Raw genomic sequence first — 20,592 nt, forward strand, 5'->3', positions numbered from 1 at the left:
TCATCCTAAGACGCCGGTCTCTGTTAAATACCAGTGACTGCAGAGGAGGTGGGATCAGAACATCCCCAAGAATACCCAAGAGGCAAATAGATAAGTAGCTTGTTGGCTCTCTACAAGCACACAGGCATGAGAAAGCACCGAGAAGCCTTCCTTCTTGCTGATGAAGTGAAGAGTGGATTGGACTTGTCCTACAAGACTTTCCTGATACTGGAGACATACCCATTTCTCAGATGCCTAGCCAACATGTTTTATTCACAAGTTCTGGGGTTAAACTCATCTTCACATTTGGCAGCAGATAGGCTTTGCAAAGCTCTTCAGCATTTTTTCTCCTTTTTCTGTAGCAAAGCACGTGGATTTCTTTGTTTGATCATCTTAGCTCTTATCTCATGTAATTAATTCCCAGACATTGCGAGAGCCCTGGGTGGTGATGATACTTCCAGCTCCCTTAGCATCTGTTTTTTCTCAACAATCTAATCTGCTGTGAATAGAAATATTTAGTTTATTAATGCTTCCACAGCCAGTACGTAAGGATGTGGGTGAAATTTATTATAGCATAGCTGTGATCTCACAGTCCCTTTTGAACCTGTGAAATCTATCACAGAAGTTTTGTGTGTAGTGAGGAGAATGAGAAATGCTAAAAATAAGAGTTTAAATTACTGAAGAATAAGAATTTGAACTGAAACAGAGCTGCTGGGTTTTCAGAGTCTACAGGGATATGGAACCTGCTAAACTTCACAGCGTCACATTCAAACTATTCATAGATGAAACCAAGTGATGGATTAACTTGAAAATTTCTGTTAAGAACGCATTTAAAGGAATGGTTCTAGAGCTTAACTTAAGGAACCTTGGCTTTTGTCTTTCAGGATAAATTATGTTGTTGCTGTGGGTAGCATGCAAACCATTTGGAAACTCGGCAAAGAAAGAGCACTTGAGAAAATCACACAGGGTACTATATTAACTGTTCTTCCATGCAAAGCAGACACAGTGCAATAAATGCACAAGCAGGTGTGACCTGCCTTTAAAACACCAGTTGTGCTTTACTCTCTCGTTTTCAGTGTTTACTACCATTGGCTTTTTTAAATGCAAGAAAAAAAACCTCCTTTTTGCTATGCACAGGATATGCAGTTATGTTATCTGTAGACCTGTCAGCAATTCATAAAATTATGTTTCTGTGTTGTTGTTGTTGTTATTATTATTATTATTATTTTGCCTAGGTGAGGAAATGTAAACTGTGCTTTTTGTACTAAGAGAACTTATTAAAATGATTACCTCCGTTATTGATTACCTCCTTAAAACTTTGTTAATTAAAAGTTTTCTGAATTTAGGGAGTCTCCTAAAACTAAGTCTGGTAAATGGAGATAATGTTTTTCTTTCTCTGAAGTTCAGAGCTCAGATGAAGGATGTTGTAGCAGAAGTGCAAAGTCACAGCCTGAAGCAGTGACCTCCCTGGTGGAAGGGAGGGCCAGCCCAGGGGAGCTCAGGTGCATGCAGTGCTGCTGAGTGACCCGAAGGGCTGGAGCCAGGATCCACCCCTTCCAGACCTCATTTAAGGGATGGCTGTGAGGTGAGGGTATCTTACTGGAGATTCCTGCCTACCTGAGGCCTTTCAAAGGTAAGCAGATTCTTTATTTCTGTGCCCACAGCTATTGCACTTAAGCAAATCTTCATTCACTGCAGCCTAAGACCTTGCTACTCTGCTGTGTTATTGCTGTGCTTTCTGTCATGTAACAGATGTCTCTGAGGAAGTGTAGAGGGGATGTGATGTTAGAACCATGTGCTTTGCTGTCCAGGGTCACAGAGTGGAGGAGAGGGCATTTGTATTCATCTGCTTTTTATACTCATTATGTGCTTTGAAAATCTGGTGGTTTGTCATTTCAAAACCATTGTTACCTACTTCTGATGCAGTGTTTTGATATCTCTTCCTGAGAGCTGAACTGGAAATCTTTCTGCTGAAGCTGTTCAGGGAATACATTAATCATAAATGTCTTTTTGTCAGTGATTTTTTTTTTTAATATTGCTTAAGTACCTCTTCTTTTGAATGTCCTTCTAATTCTTACCCTGTACCATTTCTCTTAGTGTTTTCCTTGTTGTTTGCTTATCAATAGAGAATAGGACTGTAGTTCTTAAACCCTGTGCTGAAATAGGGCAGATATTTCAGAAACATACCAGTGATGTTTTCTGCTTTAAACTTTGGAGAAGTTCTATACAGGTCATTGTGTTCAGGGAATGGAGCCTGTTGCATTTGTTCTGCATTTGTTGGCACTGTCAGCAGCAGTATTGCTGCCTTTCAGAAATTACTGTGCAAAATTACACAGGGTGGGGTAGGAAATCAAATGGATTCTGTAATAGTGGACTTGTCTCTCAGGATTAACTGCTTGTAAGAAAGGCCAGGTATTAATGTACCAGCACTAATAATGCTATCTGAAATACTTCATAATATAAAGTTATGCCTCTTGCACGTGTTGGTTACTGGAGAAAAGCAGGAGGTGCCCAGTGGCCCTTCTGCCCAGGCTGTGCTTGGGGAAGGCCTTCAGCACATGAGTGCTGCTGGGGTTGGAGCAGGGAGGTGCTCCTGGAGGAGCTGCGGGGTGCGAGGGAAGGGCAGGGAGCCGAGAGCAGTGGCATGGTCTCCTCATCCCTCTGCAGACGGGTTCTGTGGCACAGCCTGAGGCATCACCTGTCAGTGACAGGCATTGGTGCTGCTTCATGCAGCTCCAGGAGTGTGAGAGGTGGGAGGAGAGCAGTAGTGCAGGCATCCTTATAACGTGATCCCTTCCAGCACCTCTCCGCTCGTCCCAGTTACTCGGAACGGTTTCCCTCCCAGGGGAGCTGCATGGTAATGTCTCTGTGGTAACCACAGCTCTTCCTTAGAAGGCAAAGTAATTTTTAGAAAATGAAGTATTATTAGCTTTTCCTAACTGAGTTTTAGCAGCTGGAAAAGTGGAGGAGCCAAAAGCAGATTTGCTGGGAATCCTTCTGTGAGCTGTCTGCAGGTGTTCTGAGGAAGCTGATTTCCAGCCTAGCCACAGAGCTGCTCTGCCGCCCTCAGGGCGCTGTGCCTATGTGGCCCCGGGAGGCCTGGGCAGGAAGGGCCAGCAGCCTTTTCCCTCCTTGGTGAGGCTGGGTTGAGGCGCAGCCCCCTGTGGCCTGGCTCTGAGCTTGGGATCTGCGCGTCCCTTCCTTTGCTGGGGTGGTGCCGCGGCCCAGCAGGACTCTTCAGAGGGAGAACACGCTTACTGTAGGTTCATGGTGGCATCAGCTGCTTTGCAGAAAGCTGGATCCTTGGCACCTGGCTCTGGGCAAAAGACGAAGGTACATGAGGGAAGTGGGAATTGTCCTAGGAGCTGCTGGAGGAATGTGGTAGAGGTAGGATACAGGTATAGGTTATCAGATAAATGGATTCCTAAAATCTGCCGCTGGGCCCTTTCATCCTGGTAAATCCTCCTTAGTCCTCAGGACAGCAAGCTGACGGGGTGGGTTCTGGTTGTGCAGCCTGGCACAAGCTGTCATGGTGCTGGGATATGTGTAGGGCAGTGTGAGCTGCGCTTGTCCATGGGAATCTGCTGGTCCCATTAGCACTGATGTTGGTACTGCAGGATGTTTTCAAGGAGGTAAAAAGTCCTCTCTTACGCAAGGCTTATTCTGATGGATTGGTACAAGGATTAATTCTCAGCACCACTTAAAGTATTGTCCAACACATTAAGAAACTGAAGCCAACGGCAATTAAGTATGCTTAGAGGGAATACTTCTCATGCTATTAAGGTAGACGTTTATATTGCTGTAATTAAGAAATTGTGTTCCAGAGCAAGCATTCTGAATGTGAGATGGAAATTCAAATCTAGTCTCTGTCATCATGTGAAGATGGGGAATTAACAGAAGTTGAAACTAAAACATTGTCTTGGAGCAAGAGTGCCTTGGGCAGTTCGTTTCAAGTCTTTCTGTGCTTGGGATGTCAGGCTTCTTGCTGCTTGCAGCTGTTCTAGAGCTGAGGTTTATGTACAGGAGTGTCAGAAATCGTTGGAAAATAGACTACACGCTGGGTTAGCATCACAAAAAGGTTCTCTGCTACAGCTGTTGGTGGGTAGCTTTCAATCTGCAAGCTCCAGCTCCCAGTGCATCCTGAAAATCCAGAATTGTACCTGTACGTGTCCCACTTCTCTTCATCATCATCAGAGCTCAATGAGGGGGTGGCACTGTGCACAACAACAGGTCAGCCATTGCCCCAAGGTGGGGGCGAGAGCCCCGCAGTGCAGCGTTGGGCACTGGGGTGGCTGGGCACAGAGCTGGGGTCAGAGGGGGTTTGAGCCTCAACCCATGTTGAGCTGCGCACAGCCAAGCATCTACTCACCTTGGCTGTGTTCAGCACAGGAATTGCTGGCTTTCTGCCTGGTCTTTAGGGGCAGTCTTTGTGACATGGCATTTGCAGTGGAGGTGCCCGCCTGGGGTGGTGGGCACTGCGGGGCAGGCAGTGTGGTGTGGTCTGTGTGGAACCTCTGGTGGCTTCTGAGTTCAGAGCTGTGCTAAGTGGCAGTGCCTAGACAAGGTAATGTGGAATGTGAGCTGTCTGTCTTGTGTTGTGTGTGTTGCTCTTGCTTTTAATGAATGCAAAGCTATCGTAAAGTTTGCATGATCTTTAGTTGTTTTCCATAGCTATTGTGAGTTCTGTTTTAATTGATTATGCATTGCATTTTCTGTGAAACAAGTAATATAAAATTATTCTGATATTATGAAGTATTTTGCATGCAGAACTTCAAAATGTTTCCTCATAAGATCAGACCATCTGTTTTCCCTCTGAGGTTCCTTCAGGTGTATAGAACCACAGAACCATTAATGCTGGAAAAGTCCTCTGAGACCCCCACCCAGCCCACAGTCCCACTGCCCACGTCCCTCAGTGCCACATCCCCATGGCTCTGAACACCTCCGTGCACAGGGACTGCCCACCCCTGGGCAGCTGTGCCAGCGCCCGGCCGCTCTCTGAGCAGACATTGCGCTGATACCAACCTGACCCTCCTGGTGCAATGTGAGGCCATGACATCTCATCCTGCTCTTCATGCTTGTTGACTGATACACTGATGAGGACAGCTTTTTGTACTTGGGGTCAGAAAACCATCACAACAGTGTTTTCCATGTGAGGGAAAGGAGCTGCAGCTGGTGGGGCATAAAGCCACTGGGCAGGCTGGGATTGTCAGAGCAGGAACCTGCAGCTCGTGGTCCCTGCCTGCCTGTCATCCCTGCTGCCTTTCTGGGAAGCTGCACTGGTGGCAGATGGTGGCCACAAGCCTGGGCCATCCCTGCCAGCGAGGTAGAGCTGTGGTGCCTCAGGAAAAGCAAAATGGTTGATAACTTGTGGAAATCTGTAGAAATGACCTGGCTGCTTCTACGCAGTCTTTATGTTACACAGCTCTTGCAAACCCAGGTGTGCGGAGTGTGGCAGCTGGGAGTGGTGCCTCAAACACCTGCTCTGAATGGAGAGGTAACAACGTGCAGCCACTGCTGACCGTGTCAGTGAATGAGCATTGTTTGGGACTTCTAGAAGACATGAGTGTTGCGTGAGATTGAAAAGAAGTCAGGGAAGTGTTTGGACATTAACAACCTTTAGCAAAGCACAGAGGCAAACCTGGGGGACTTTCATGGCTTGTGTTTCTGTGCCCTTCTGTTTAACTGTGCCAGAGTTTTCCTCCTTCCTGCTCTTGGGCTGTTGATGTTCTGTTCTCCTGAAGCTTGTCTGCTAGATTGCTTGCTTGGGAACAGCGGATGGCAGGGGAGCAGTTCCAGATCTGTCTTGTATGTTTAATGCCTGCTCTAGGTTCATTTTGGATGCTATTAAATTTTATGTCTTTGTGAAAAATAACGCACATTGTGTAGCTACAAGTAAAGTGCAAGGTAAAGCCCTTCAGAAGTACCAGAGGAAGTTGGAAATTTAAGTCCTCAGTTTTTTTTAACTAAAATAATTGCTCTATTTGCTTTTTTTCTTTTTACTACAGTGACAGCTACATTTAATGCATTACTTAAAAGCTTAAATCACATTAACAAGATCATACAAAGTTTTCAACTAAAAATGCTGTCTTTGAACCTGTTATACTGTATTAGCAAGTAATAGGTTGTCATAGAACAGTGTCTGGAAAGGGTCAGTTGACTTTGAGCACCTGTGTTCAGATCAGTTCTCATGGACTAAACACCCATTTAAGGCTGGTGTGCATCTCACTGTAAGTTTTGTTCAGAGAAAATCCAGAAGCTGTGCTCCTTCCAGTGTCAAGTGGAAACAATCAGGATTTTTTCATCAACGAAAAATGTATAGGAAGGAATATATTTTTTTTTGTACGAGAGCCTTTTGAAAGTGAAAACATAGTGGCATGTTTCCATAGCTCCAGCAGGCACAGAGACAGTGACTTCATTGCACTTGTGTTGTGAAGTATTTGCTGATATATTCATGGCATGGTCAAGACTTGGTCAGTGTAGGAACAATAATGCTTTTCTTCTTTGGAGCTCCTTTCTGTTAACAGCTGTGTTTAACAGTACCCTTCTGTTCTGCAAGTGCAAGACTTCCAGGATCACCTGGATCCCCCTGCTGGGATCAGAGTCTGCCACAGCACAGCTGACTGCTGGCAGCACTGGATTCATTGCTGTTCCAGCCATGTGCTGCTTTCGGAGCTCAGTCAGGGCCAACAGCTTGGGTTCTTTGTGGACTTTTTTCTATGTATATAGACATACCTCTCCTTTTGTGGGGATGAATTTGCAGTTGATAATGGAATTCAGATGGGTTAGATCACGTTGCTCCTCTGAGGGCTATTTCTATCAGTCTTTAGCTAAGTATTCCTGACTAATTCTATGTGTTCTGAATCTGTCCATATTTAGGTTATGACAACCTGCTTGTATACACTCCTCCCATCATGTTGTAACAGATTGCTTGAGAAACAGAGCTGAACTGTAGAATAAACATGAGATTCTATGAGCTAGGCTGCACCATTTATTCCTTTATGTCAATCATCTGATCTGCACAGCAAATTGAGGGGAGTTGGACTAGATGGCCCTCAGAGATCCCTTCCAACTTTTAAGGATACTATGAAAGCCAATGACAAAAAGAAAGAATGAAGATAAAATTTTTAGCTAAACATCAACAGATATGTAGACAATGTATAGCAGTTTATTATACTTATTCCAAGGAATGGAAGCATTAAAGGGCTGTGCTTTGCACTGTTCTAGCACTGCAAGACAGATGAGCGGTTCCTCCCTCTGTGGAAGCGAGATGACTGTGCTGAAGCTCATCAGGGCTGCAGCAGCTCGTCCTATGGGCCTTTGAGCATCCTGGTTTTGCAGCTTAGTGCCTTGTCAAAGCCCAGTGACAGCTGAAAACCTCACTGCCATCTGGGAGCCAATTAGCTGCATCTCTGCCTCTTTGGGCAGATCAGCACAAGGCAGGGCTGAGTAATGCCCACAGAGCAGAGGGAAGGGATGGTTCTAATGAGAGGTCATATCGGGGCAGTCAGGGAACCTGGGCTGGGGTTTTGCTCTGAATCTTTCACTTACGTTCTTTTTCTGACTGTAAAGCTGCACACGAAGGATATATCTGAAGAAAGCTATGGGAGCTGTGTTGTGTTGGTTCAGTGGGAGCCCTAAGAACAAACACACCCCAGATGCAGGAGCTGCAGTGACACAGCGTGGTTCTGCACAGTGCAAATGGTCAGCAGGCAGTGAAGATGTGAGACAGATCCTGAAGGGCTCCTTGAAGCCTGCTTTAATGAAGAAGCTAGAAATAACCAAGCTACTTCTCTGGGGGGAAATTAATTGCTTTATAATGATATCCTAATTTTCCTGAGCCTGCTGAGGCTTTCTTGTCATCATGTTCTGATTTCTAGTGTGGGGCTGCTGCTGTTGGCTTTGACGTTTTATTCTGCAGCTTTCCATGTTGGGCTGATCACAAAGGCCTGCAGATCCCATAGCCTTCAGGAGTGGTCTCAGCTGCGTTGCTTCCCGTTTTTTGCACTTCAGTCAGTATATTCTGTGAAATGGTGGTTTTATTTAAAGTTCTTCTAGTAATTGAAGACAGGAAACTGGAGGATTGGATGAAAACTTGTGTGTTTCAGTACGATCTGACAATTTGAGGTATCTTTTGAGGTTCTTTGATAGGTTATAGTTGAACATGAAGATGGGTGTCCTCTGATCCGTTGCAGCATGTCATTGGCACTGCCTGCCTGAAGAGGGAAAACGGACGTGCTGGGGCCAGCGCTGTCCTGGTGCGTGCGGGGGGCAGGGCCTGGCAGTGGGACAGGGACCTCCTTGGTCTTAGAGAAAGCAGTTATAAAAAAAAAAATGGTGTATTGCTGTGGAATCTGGGAGGAAGCTCAAGATTTCTGCTTTGATGCTAATGTGGTGATCTCTGAGATCAGAAGACGGGCCCGGATGGTACAGCCAGTCCTGGTGTGTCAAAGTTTTCATAAGTAACTGTTAGCTGGAAATAGAGACATCAAGTAGGTGTCTAATAGCCTGTGTACCTTGGATGCTAACTAGGAGTCCAGTTAATAAATAACTTGTTCTACTTGGTTTTATTAACCCCTAACTGTATTAAGAGGAAATGTTGTGTAACTATGGGAAATACTCTGTATGAAAAACTAAAGGGGAAGGACTGTTAAATATGTAAAAGGACAGCAAGAACAGTGGGAAAATAATTTTATTTCAGACTTTGAAATATGGGCTCCTTATAGTGCCTTCATTTCAGTTCAGCTTTGTAGGTTAGAGAAGAAGGATCTGGCAATCAAACACAGGGGAGTTGCACTTCTCGCAAGGATTTACGTTTGCACTTCATGCCCAGCTCCCTGCTTCCAGCCCACATCCTGGGGCTGCACAGTCCTGTGCTCGCCCTGCTGCGTCCCCTGGCTGCTGTGCTGCTGTGAGTGTTGGTGGAGTGTCAGCACCTGCCCTCATCCAGAAGGACTGAGCTGGGGAGAGACTGGGCTTGCTCTGCAAACTGAAATCTGTGTCAAAGATGGAACACATTATAGTTGTTGTCCTCGAAACTAAATTAATAACACTTGTGAATTACTTGCTATAGGATTTGACTGCAAAAAAAAATAATTTCTTTCCTCTGGAACAGGCTGTGTATTAGTGCATGGCATCTGAAATGTTTTTCTCTTGCTGCAGCAGGCTGGTTCTGTTCCTGACTGCAGGAAGGGCTGTGCCCATTTCTGTGCCCCCGCTCTGCGCCTGGGGGAGGCTGTGATGGCCGGGTGCCGTGGCTGTGCTGTGCCCAGCTGTCTCCCGTGCCACTCACATGTCTGTAGGGCACAGCTTCTTGGCTCGCTGGTGTGAGAGGGCAGAGCGGAGCTGCGGCTGGGCCGGGCGCTTTGCAGGAGCTGCGGCAGGTCCAGCCTGCCTGAGTGCGTTCTGTAGGGGAAGATGTGGTTTGCTCACTGATGTGTGACCTTTGAATGCTCATTGAAATCTCTGTGGCTTTACCTAGTCCCAGTGGTTAACTTTGGTCTGTGCCAGCTGGTTAGGATTTGTCTTGCTTGAAAACGCCATCTCAGCTCTTCCCGGTGGTATCGCCAAGCCCTCCCTCCCACTCAGTTCTGGCTTCTGCTTTTTTTCTGCCTCCCAATAAGGGAATCCCCGCTTGTTGGAGGCTCCCTGGGGACCTCCCCCTGCAGAAGCCCGGAAGCTCTGTGCTGCCCCTGCCCCCTGGGGGGCCCTGGGGCTGCTGCTGGGCCACTCTGTTCTGATGTCAGTGCTGTGCTGTGGTTGTGTCCATCCTTAGTGTAACCAGCTGGAATCGCAGGGGGTTTGCTGTGATTGCCTGCAGCATGTTTGGGATGTAGTGAGGTTTTTTATTTTATGGAGACAGAAATCAAGTCAGTTTCCATCTGCTTGGTTCTAGTTAGGTGCTTGGCTTTGAGCCTATAACTGTTGTGAGAATTACAAGAACATGCTTTAAATACCTAATATTATAACGTGGTGGTGACTTATTTGCATATCTGCCTTCCAGCTCTTCTTCCATGATGGATCATGGACATGACATGGATCATGGACATGGACAACTCTGAGTTGTTTGTGCTGATTTGCAGAAACTCCTTCCCTCTGGGGAAGGAAAAATTACAATATCTTTACTGAGGTTGCTGTCTTCATAACTCAGCCCTGAGCACAGAGGCAGTGTTCCTTTGCTCTTCTGACAGCAGTTCACCTGTCACAGCACGAGTGGGTGTTCCCAGGGCTGCCGACAGATGCATCAAAGCATGCTTACAACTCTCCTTTGAAGTGCATCCTTGTGCTTGCGGTGTCTCTTAAAGCGTATCCTCAAGCACTGGTACCCAAAGGGCAGTGCTCAGAGCGGCTCTTCCATGGAGACCTGTGGCACATCCAGAATGTTTCAAGATGTGGAAAGTGTCAGGGGAACAAGTCGATAAAAGCAATCTTTACTTTTTGACAGTTCTCCTTGTGTTTGAAGCACGTTTTCCTAAACAGGAAAAGAGCAATTCCAGTTCGGTTCAGAAATGTTGATACTAGGTGAAGTGCACTTCCTTGTGACAGAGAAAAACAGAAGTGTTACCTCATTGCAAACAGGATATCTCTTAATAGTTAGGTTTAAATATACAAAATTTTCCATAGTGGCTTTGAATTTCTGGAGCCACAAAGACAGAATGGGATTTTGGCTGTATCAGTGTTATTTCTGGCTGGCTGTCAGGAGAGCTCTACTGATAGCTCCTGATATCGCTTGTTCGGGCTGTAGTGTTGAATCAAGCCTGCCACTGCGTTAGATGTGACTACGAAATGTTTGTGGAAGTTGACCTTTGTGTTTGTTTTCGTTCCTTCATACACACAGGGCAGGACTGCAGGCTGCTGTCAGGCCCCGGCCGTGCTGGAGGACAGGCAGGGCTCTGGAGAGAGGCCTTCCATGCAGTACTGAACTCTCGTTTTTGTTTAATCGCCAGGTGTGCTCATTCTGCTCTGGTGTGCCGAACAGTGTACGTACAGTAGGTCAGGAAGCAGGACTTCTCTCCCTTCTTAAAAACCCTCCTGAGTTTTTGTTGGGCTCAATTAGTTCTGTTTTATGAACAGAAGTGGTCTGCTGCCTCCGTCCCCCAGCCTTGAAGGTGAGGATCCAGAAGCTGAGCCAGCGATCGCTGCAGAGCTGTCGCCTGCATTTCTGAGGGGTGGTGGAGAGGTGGGAGCGGGCCTGTGTGTGCCCTGCAGTGCAGAGAGCAGGCACAGCCTCGCTCAGAAGGCACAGTCCTTACACCAGTTAATCAGGTATGAGCCCTTGGGCCTGGGAGCAACGGTGTTGGGTGGCTACAACAGGTTTTTGCAGAAACAGGCAGGATTTCTTCTGACGATAACTCTCATAACTGATGCACTGTGCGGGGGGGTCTGGCGATGAACTGTACTGAAATGAGATGTTATTTTTGTGATTTGGAGAACATTTCTAATTCTACACTTATGTTTTAAATTCATCTATCTATGCCTTTTTAATACAGTTAACTCTAGCTATTTTTATTTTCCTCTATCTCTGTGAAGCTTTCTACCAATAGCATCATCCCCATGGGCTTATGAGTTGCTCCTGGAGCCCAGCATGAGAAGCTATCTCTGCACTGAGGTGGGCAGTGCTTTCTGGCTTCTCAGCTTCAGACTGTGCCAGGACCTTGCTCACATTTGCGTGCAGATGTCGTTCCAGCGGTCATTCCTGCTGGAAACTCCTGCTTAGACTGTTGTCGTGCATCCTGGCAGCTGTAAAGTGCTTTTCCCTGCTGGTGATGAATGAGGCCTTGCCTTGAATATCATCTGCTCAGGCTACATTTGCACACATAATCTCTTATCTTTGTGAGAATAGCTGCTTGATTTTGCTGCTGAATTCTTTTGTTTTCTGCAGCCATCCTAAGAATTTTTTTGCCAGGTAGTATTGGGAGGTTATGTTTGTATTGGTTTTCCCCTTGTCTTGTGTCTAGCAAGTTTCTAACTTTGATTGCTCACTTGGTGGGATTGCCAGGAGGAGTGTGCTCTATCCCAAGGTGCCTCTGTTATCTTAGGAACTTGTAAAAACGCAGAAGGCTTTTGTACAACCTTTCAGGTGTGCTGTAAGAAAAGGAATGACTGATATATTGAGATCAACAGGTGTTGGTGATGGCTTACAGCTGACTGATTTCCCTGCGCTGTTAGATTTTTAACTGTTACTGCTTAAGTATTTAAACCTTCTGTGTCTAAGTTTGCTGTGTGCAGGCTGTCTCTCAGGTGTGTGCGGTGCCTGGCATGCTGGCACTAACAGCTGCACCTCAGGGTTCTGGGCAAGGGGGAGAGCTGGAGTGTTGCTGGGTGGAACAGAGGATGGGAGGTGAAAACAGGAGCTGTGTTTGCTGGTTGTTTGACTGGGAAGTGTGACGTGAGAAACTGCTCTGAGCCCAAGATGGATGGAGGAATGCAGTCAGGTGGAAAACAGATCACAGAAGAAAGTTGTTTGGAGCAGAAATTGGGGAGCAAAACTTGTTCACCTTCTGCCTTGATAGCTGAGCTGTTTGTTGTCTCCACCCCTCTGCTGCTTTACACATCTCTCATTATTTATGTAACTTTATTCCATATCCAGATTACTGTCCTATTCTACCCTTTATGGTTTCATCTGTTTTAAATCAGTGATACTTAAGCATGCAAAGAAATGTTTCTATAGAACACTGTGAATGAGCTGGTTTTCACTTCTTCCAGAAAGTAATTTTGAAAAATAATTTTGCAGAAGTAACATTGCTGAACAGCAAACTGCTCATCACAGCTGTGCAGCCTGTCGGGTCCCTGCTCATGCTGCGAAAATAGTTATGTTGCCATGTCTGGTGCTGGAGTTTGAGGTGGATCTGACTTTATTGTGGAGTGGTGAGAGCTGGGGGTGGTGTGGTGGTAGGTGATGCAGCATGGAGGGGTCCCAGCCCTCAGCACAGCACTGTAATGCTGCACCATGCTGACAGCTGTGAAGTTTGGAGGATTTAATCCTGGTTTATTTGTACTTTAGTAAACATACACATTGTGTTTTCAAGTTTCTTTCTGTATAAACAGTGAAAAATGATTTTTCTTTCATAGGAATAATAACAGGTATACATCCGGCCTTTGGAGTTTGAAAGAAGAAAAGAATAGAGATGGCAAACCCAGAGCAGAACTTAGTGAGTGCTGTGTGGCACTTGATCTGGCTGCAGGAGCTGAGACCATCCATGTGGTTGTGGGAGCTCCCAGCACGGGCTGTACCTGATGCCCACTCGATGCCTAGGAGCTGTTATCTGTGCTGTGTGGCATGGGTTGGCATTAGTGATCTCAGTTCCTTGGCTAAACTGCTGCTTTGGGGCAATCAGTCAAATCAGTGGGTACTTTGTGAAAGCTCGTTTGGATTTCTGCACAGTTTGTCTGCTGACTATTGAGTTTCTTCAACTTTGCAAAAATCTGCAAGAGGTCCTCGGGGACTTAATTCTGTAAAACGTGAATGTAAGGTCAGCTGCAGGAACAGAAATGCATTGGATCAATTTCTATCTTTTGTTTCGCAGTGGTGTATTGAAAATTACAAAATAGTAAGTTATTGCTCTTTATTGCTAAGGAATAATTCGGTGGGAACTGCAGACAGAAAGCCGTGGGGAATGTGATGGGGCTGGTAAGTCTGCACAGTATTCTGTTTGAAATGCCAGTTTGTCTTCTGGCAATTCTCTCCAGGCATGCCTTTCACAAGCAGTGTGGTATTAATTGGCTTTGATACCACTATCCCTGGGTGTACTTGTTTGGTAACCAATGAATTAAGCTGTTCCCGCACCTGCAAGTGCATATTCAGCACAATTTTATTTTTTGAATAGGTCGATAATGTATTAATGTTAAACCTTTATTTGGGTTGTGCTGAGAACAGTCATTCTCCTGAGTGCGGTGAAAGCTTTGATGCTTCCCTCTGCTGGTGGTCGCAGTAATCTTATCTGCAGTATCCATAGTGATCCGGTGGGAAAGTGGATACTTATGGGATTTGACCTGTCCTGCAGAATTCTAATTTAATGTAACAGTTGCTGAGGTGTTTTTGTGATGTAGAGACAAAAATTGGATAAGTGTCTCAGCACTTTAATATTTAGAAAGGAGAAGAAAATAAAGTCTGTGGGGTTCAGGGTTTCTCACCAGAGCTGAAAGGTTTGGGTGAGAAATCATTTTGCGACCTCTGATTGTACTTTGATGTCATACTTGAGTGATTTCTACTGGGCCTTTTTGGGTGAAAGAAAAGCTTTCTGCACTGGATCTTCAGTATGAATTTAAGTAGACCATTAGATCATGCAAGAAATGAACTCTTCTCTCTGTGTTTTCCTGCTGGAAGTTCTGGAGCGTGTGTCTGAAGGTTGGGAGCTGGGGAAGGCATCTGAGTGGCAGTGGGCTCAGAGGCTCCTGCAGGGACAGGGTGTGTGCTGGCAGGTAGCGAGCAGCTCTGGGCAGAGCTGAGATGGTGCGGTGTGGAGCATCAGCTGGGATGTCAGCATCAGTGGGGGCCTGCCAGGCACTCACTGCAGGCTGCACAGGGCAGAAGAACCAGGTGAAAGCAGCTGCTTGTTTGGCTCCTCGTTCCGCTTGTTCATACTCTGTGACATGAAAGACTGCTGTAGAGTGAAGGCAGAATGTAAATTATCTGATGCAGTTTGTGTTGTGAGTTATCACAACTTGCTTGGGTTGTGTAACAAAGTTAGACAGAAGGTTTCACTTTCGCAAGTGAAACTGCCTGTGTGCATCTTTGGCTGAGAAGCACCCAGGTTGGGGTGTGGGGAGGCTTGCAGAGCAGGGGCACAATGGTCATTTTGTGCTGGAGGTTTCCCTACTGCAGAGGTAAAACCCAGCCTGGTGTGGGCACAGCCGGGCGTGCAGCAGCTGCTGCAGGGCTCTGTCTCATGTTGGCACTGCAGCTGCAGGTCAGCTGGCAGCGGTGAGACCTTGGCTGTGGAAAAATGGGTACCTCACTGGATGTAATGCCAACACTGCACATGTAAATAGGGGAGCTGACTGCAGGGAGCAATATGTGTCTGTCCTGCTCATGCAAATCAAGCTTCCATACTCGGGACAGAAATAGCCTAATTCTGCTTAAGGAAAATAAAAAGTAACAAGTTTGTGACCATTAACATGGGGTAACAGTCAGACTAGTGGTGTGAGCCTTGGTGCTAGTAAGGCATCTGACCTGTGCGTGGGATCTTTGTTTTATTTTAAGCAGCCATTAATTTTTCTCAAACTAGAGAAACGTTCATAATCAGTTGTTCAGTGGTCTGCAGTTTTTTGTTAATAAATTGTATGTGTTCTGGAATCCACAGTGCCATCTGACACAGTGCTCACTAACGTTCCTGGCTTTTGTTGCCTGCCTAGTATTTCCTTCCTTGAGGATCTATATTTAGTGCTGAGAAGTATTCACTGTGGCATAGGACTAAACACAGTTGCCTTTCAAACAAAAGGAAACTGTTCTCTTTAGGGATAAGCGTTGAACGAAGGGCAGGATTTCCTGTGGAAACTCGTGTGCATGAGAGTGGACTTTTACTTTGAGTGCAATGGCAAAAAATGCTAAACGAGAAACGTGGGCAATTTACACTAACAGAAGAGATTCCCTCTTGCCTTAATTATTCCCTTAGTTTTGACATACATTTCCTGTAGCTTGAGTTAGGCCATCTTAAAATGCTAAGGCTACAGCTGTCCAGAACTGACAAGCTGACGCTCCTGCATGGCTTTGGCGATCATTTTTTAGTACCAGCACGGAGGGCAGCTGCTCTCTGTGCCTCATGTTACATCTCTGTAACGCAGCTTTGTGCCACGTAATATGGGGGAAATGCTGCAGAGTCTCACCTCTGAGGATGAAAAGTCAGCTTTTCCAGTCCAGAAAATCAGAGACAGATTTTGCTTTCAGAGAAGCAGATTTGTTTGCTGGTAGGTACTTCTGTATGCACTAGAAGATACTGAATGTAGAGTTTCCTCTTCCTTACTAGTAGCTCTGAAAAGAGTCTCTCAGGATAGAACTACTGAAGTGTCAAGTCTGTGCCAGTGATGAGAAGGGACAAAACCAAGAGCTGGGCAGTCTCAGGAGGGGATGAGAAGTTCTTATTTCTTGTTGTGTAGTTGCAGGAATGCCATCTGGTTGCAAGTCCTCCCCCATTGAAATCTCTTTCAATGTATGTGCTGGCTGATTTGCTTAAAATGTAGGAACTCGGGAAGCTTTGCATGCTGTTTTAACTCATCCAGTGGCTGTGCGTTTCCATCTGCAGTGACATGGCTCAGCTCCCCAGGCTGGGCAGTCATGCCCCGGGTCAGGATGAGAGGACTTGGGCTAACACTGGCCGCCCTGTGTCTGAGGCTGTGAAATGGAGCTGAGGGGACAGAGGCGGAGAAGCTAAAGGTTACTCTTGTCTCTTATAAAGCAGAGGTGCAGAATGGTGCTTCTCTTGCTGGTGGCTGACATAAAGACCATCATCCTCTCAAATCCCATCCAGCTCCACCCTTTGCCATGGGCAGGGACCCCTCCATCGTTTCTGGCAGCCCAGAGCCTGTCCAGCCTGGCCATGGGCACCTCTGGTAGCTGGATCCTCCTGGTGCAGAGCCAGCCAGCAAGCAGGTCACGCAGCCCCTATTGACCACATGGAGACAACGAAGCAACTAAGAATATGAGATAGCAAAGTTCTTAATAAATCTACATCCCCCCCATTTCTTTTTTTAAAGGATTTTTAAAAATCCTTACTGAGGCAAAATTCCTGATGGCTCTTATGTTAATGTTTTACGGAGGCTTTAGGATTGTAGAATCATAGACTGGTTTGAGTTGGAAAGGACCCTAAAGATCTTCTAGTTCCAACCCCCTGCTGTAGGCAGGGACACCTCCCGTAGCCCAGGTTGCTCACAGCCCCATCCAGCCTGGCCTCGAATGCTTCCAGAGAGGAGGCATCCACAGCCTCTCTGGGCAACCTGTTCCAGTGTCTCACCACCTTCACAATACTGAATTTCTTCGTGATGTCTTGTTTAAATCTACCCTCTTCCAGTTTAAAGCCTTTTCCCCTTGTCCTGTCCCTACTTGCCTCTTACCAGAAGTCCCTCCCCAGTTTTCCTGGTGGCCCTTCAGCTACTGGAAGGCTGCTGGAAGGTCTCCCTGCTGCCTTCTCTTCTCCAGCCTGCAGAGCCCAGCTCTCTCAGCCTGGCCTTGCAGGGAGGTGCTCCAGCCCTCTGATCATCTCCGTGGTCCTCCTCTGGACCCGCTCCAACAGCTCCACGTCCTTCCTGTGCTGGGGGCCCAGAACTGGACGCGGTGCTGCAGGTGGGGTCTCACGAGAGCAGAGGGGCAGAATCTCCTCCCTCGCCCTGCCGTCACACTTCTCTTGATGCAGCCCAGGATACAGTTGGCCTTCTGGGCTGTGAGAGCACTTTGCTGGCTCACGTTGCATTTTAATCCATCGCACTCCCAAACCCTTCTCCTCAGGGCTGCTCTCAAGCTGTTCTCGGCCCAGCCTGTATCTGTGCTTGGGATTGCTAGGATGCATCCCCTTGATCTGTCTGATTGAGAGCAGTGTCAGTTGTCATTTTTTGTTTTGTTTCTCTTTCAGAGCAAATTAAGCCTTTCCTTTCTGAAGGAAGCTCAATTTTTGTCAGCATTCCCTTGCTAAGCACTGAACGAGCAGGAGCTAGATTGCCTGGTGGTGTCCAGCAAGAGCAGGAGGCAGTGGGCACAGGCAGTGAAACACAAGAAACTGTTTAGGGACGAAAGCTCGTTGTGTGCTCTGAGGCTGCCTAGCGAGGCTGTGCTCCTCTGTCCCTGGAGTTGTGTTTTATGCACCTGGCTGTGAGCTGCCTGCCACAGGGTCCTGCCAGGAGGGGGATGGGACGGAGCCCTGTGCTCCTGCCAGCCCTGTGGGCTCAGATCCAAAGCGGATGTAACAGGCATTAACTACTGCGTTACAGCTGCTGCGTTTTGCCCTTAGTCCTCATCCAAACCTGTGGTCAGCCCAGCAGATCTTGTGAGCAGGTAGCCCTGAGCTCACTGGGCGCGAGGAGTGAAGGGCATGGGGGACACAGCTGCATCAAATGCCTGTTGTGACAGCAGTCTTTGAAAGCAAACAGGAAATGTGACACTTATCAGTGCTCCCCAATATTTACTTGTTTAAACAGCGGCTGGCTTTTCCCCCTGATTTAGCTTTTGTGGAGGCTGAAATTCAGGCAGGAAGACAAAAAAAGAGATAACTTATGCGACAGCAGTAAATTTCACTTCTGCCTTTCCCTAACAACAGGAAGAGTGCTTGAATTGAAAAGCTGTATGTAAATACCAAGCTATCTCACAGAATCCCAAAATGGCTGAGACTGCCAGGAACCCCCGGGGCCCTCTGCCCACCCCTGTGTCAGCAGGGCCACCCAGAGCCGTGCCCAGCCTCACGTCCAGGTGGGACAGGAGATCCCCACATCCTCTGGGTCCCTGTGCCAGGGCTCAGCCGGCCATCCAGCACAGCAGTGCTGCCCATAGGCAGGGGAGCTCCTGTGCTGCAGTTTGTGCTCGTGGCCTCTGGGTCTGGCCCTGGGCATGTCTTTGCACCTCCCCTGGGTATTTGTACCATCCCTGTAGTGGTTCTGAACAACTTCTGCAAATCATAGGCCATTGACTGAAGATGCATGCAGTATAGAACCACATCAGTTAGAAAAAATAAACAGGAAACCCACTCTCTACCTCAAATTGGAAGTCATTTCCAAGCATCTCTCTCAGTGCTTTGTTTCTGATGTAAGCAGCTTTCATGTAATCTGCTGTTGCATATTTATGTTAGGTTACTCAGTATATATTGGTGTGATGAGCCATGTTTTGGCATGCCCCCTGCTTTGCTTCACAGAAGACTAATGGCCGCCCTTAGGACTATGCTTTTTTGATGTGAAAGATTCTGTGTTGCTGGCTGTTAGTTGCGGAATTGGTTCTGTAACAATCCTGGGAAAGTCTTGGACTTCCACAGAATCACAGAATGGCCAGGGTTGGAAGGGACCTCATGAATCTCCAACCCCCCTGCCACATGCAGGGCCACCAACCTCCTCATTTAATACAGACCAGGCTGCCCAGGGCCCCATCCAACCTGGCCTTGAACACCTCCAGGGATGGACGGGGCATCCACAGCCTCTCTAGGCAGATGTTCCAATACCTCACCACTCTCTGTAAAGAACTTCCCCCTGACATCCAACCTAAATCTCCCCTCCCTCAACTTTAAAACCATTTCCCCTTGTCCTGCAGTTATCAAGTCTTTCAAAGAGTTGACTCCCCTCCTGTTTGTAGGCGCATCCCACAGCCTTCTTTTCTCCAGGCTGAACAAGCCCGGCTCCCTCAGCCTGTCCTCATAGGGGAGGTGCTGCAGTCCCCTGATCATCTTTCTGGCTCTCCTCTGGACCCTCTCCAACAGCTCTCTGTCTGTCTTGTTCTGGGGGCTCCAGACCTGGACACAGTACTGCAGATGGGGTCTCACAAGAGCAGAGTAGAGGGGAACAATCACCTCTCTGTCCCTGCTGGCCACCCCTCTTCTGATGGAGCCCAGGATCCCATTTGCCTTCCAAGCCGCAAGGGCACACTGCTGGCTTGTGTTAAGCTTTTCATCTATCAAGATCCCTGGGTCCTTCTCCACAGGGCTGCTCTCAAGGACCGCTCCTTCCGGTCTGTAGGGATGCCTTTCATCTCTCATCAGAAAGCAATTATCTTGTAAATGTGGGTATCTTCTCAAGAAGAGATCAGGTATTGCTCAGGGCAGTTGATAAGCACTGCTGTACCTCACTGCGTAGAGCTCATGAACTTTAAGCTCTTGAGCTTTTATCTCATGGAAGTTCCTTCCTACGAAAGTGAGCAGTTGTGTAATATTGCATCCCTGCCCCCCAAACACATGTAATTTCCTAATCAAATTAGCCAAAATATTCAGGAAGAGGGGTAATTTTTATAAGTGGATAAGTAGGATTTTATGTATATGAATGTGATGGCTTGGCTCACTCTTTCTTGTATGTGTGACTATTTGGTCCCTATTTAGGCTTTGGTCTGCTCCCAGTTTTGTAACATCAGACAGCAACAGTGGCTCTTTTTCTTCCATATGGTCAAATAAGATCTGCCACAGTTGGCAGAGTCTTGTTATTTTGGCCCCGGAACAGCATCTGCTTGCTTTGCTTGGCCCAGAGCAGGGGAAGCTGAGGGCAGCTCCCATGTGTTGGCCCTACAGCTTCCCAAAGGGGAGCTGCAGAGAGCTGCGTGGAGCACTGCGGCACTGCTCTCAGCTGCAGGGTGTGGGGTTGGGTTCTGCTGTGTGGGGATGGGCTGGACTAGAAGGGGACCCACAAGGACCATCAGATTTGAAATACGCAGTGATTCTATGTTTGATTATTTTAGTTCAGAAAACCTGACTGCAGCTTGAATCAAGATAACACCAAGGAATTTGATGTGTTTGTTGCTGGGGACAGTGTAATGTGTTTTTTTGGTTTTTCTTGTGTGTTTTTAATTTGTTTCCTAGCATTGCCTCCAGTTTGCTAGATTTCAGGTTTTAGTTTGGGTTAATAAGAGGCATTTGAATCTTCTCAGATTGAGGACTTTCAAGTTAGTAATAATGTTGATTTGTGTTGGAAGTGTCCTGTAGTGTACACAGAAAAAACAAA

At 46.9% G+C, this 20,592-nt stretch overlaps 1 protein-coding gene across 5 annotated transcripts in view; it reads left to right on the top strand.

Annotated features, from left to right (window-relative positions):
• The window catches only part of INPP5A (inositol polyphosphate-5-phosphatase A), a 209,278-nt gene that overhangs the window by 15,198 nt on the left and 173,488 nt on the right, over nucleotides 1–20,592 (top strand). The window contains exon 2 of one of the 5 annotated variants that reach the window (XM_090145712.1): nucleotides 4,176–4,187. The exons of 3 other annotated variants lie outside the window; for them this stretch is intronic. In XM_090145712.1, coding sequence (XP_090001838.1) covers nucleotides 4,176–4,187 — 12 coding nt within the window. Of the gene's footprint in view, nucleotides 1–720; nucleotides 1,613–4,175; nucleotides 4,188–20,592 lie in introns of those variants that run through there. One more of the 5 variants, XM_090145709.1, reaches the window with a different exon arrangement.

The sequence above is a fragment of the Phasianus colchicus genome, chromosome 8 (genome assembly GCF_987193195.1).
Source record: "Phasianus colchicus chromosome 8, bPhaCol1.hap1.1, whole genome shotgun sequence".
Lineage (NCBI taxonomy): Eukaryota > Metazoa > Chordata > Aves > Galliformes > Phasianidae > Phasianus > Phasianus colchicus.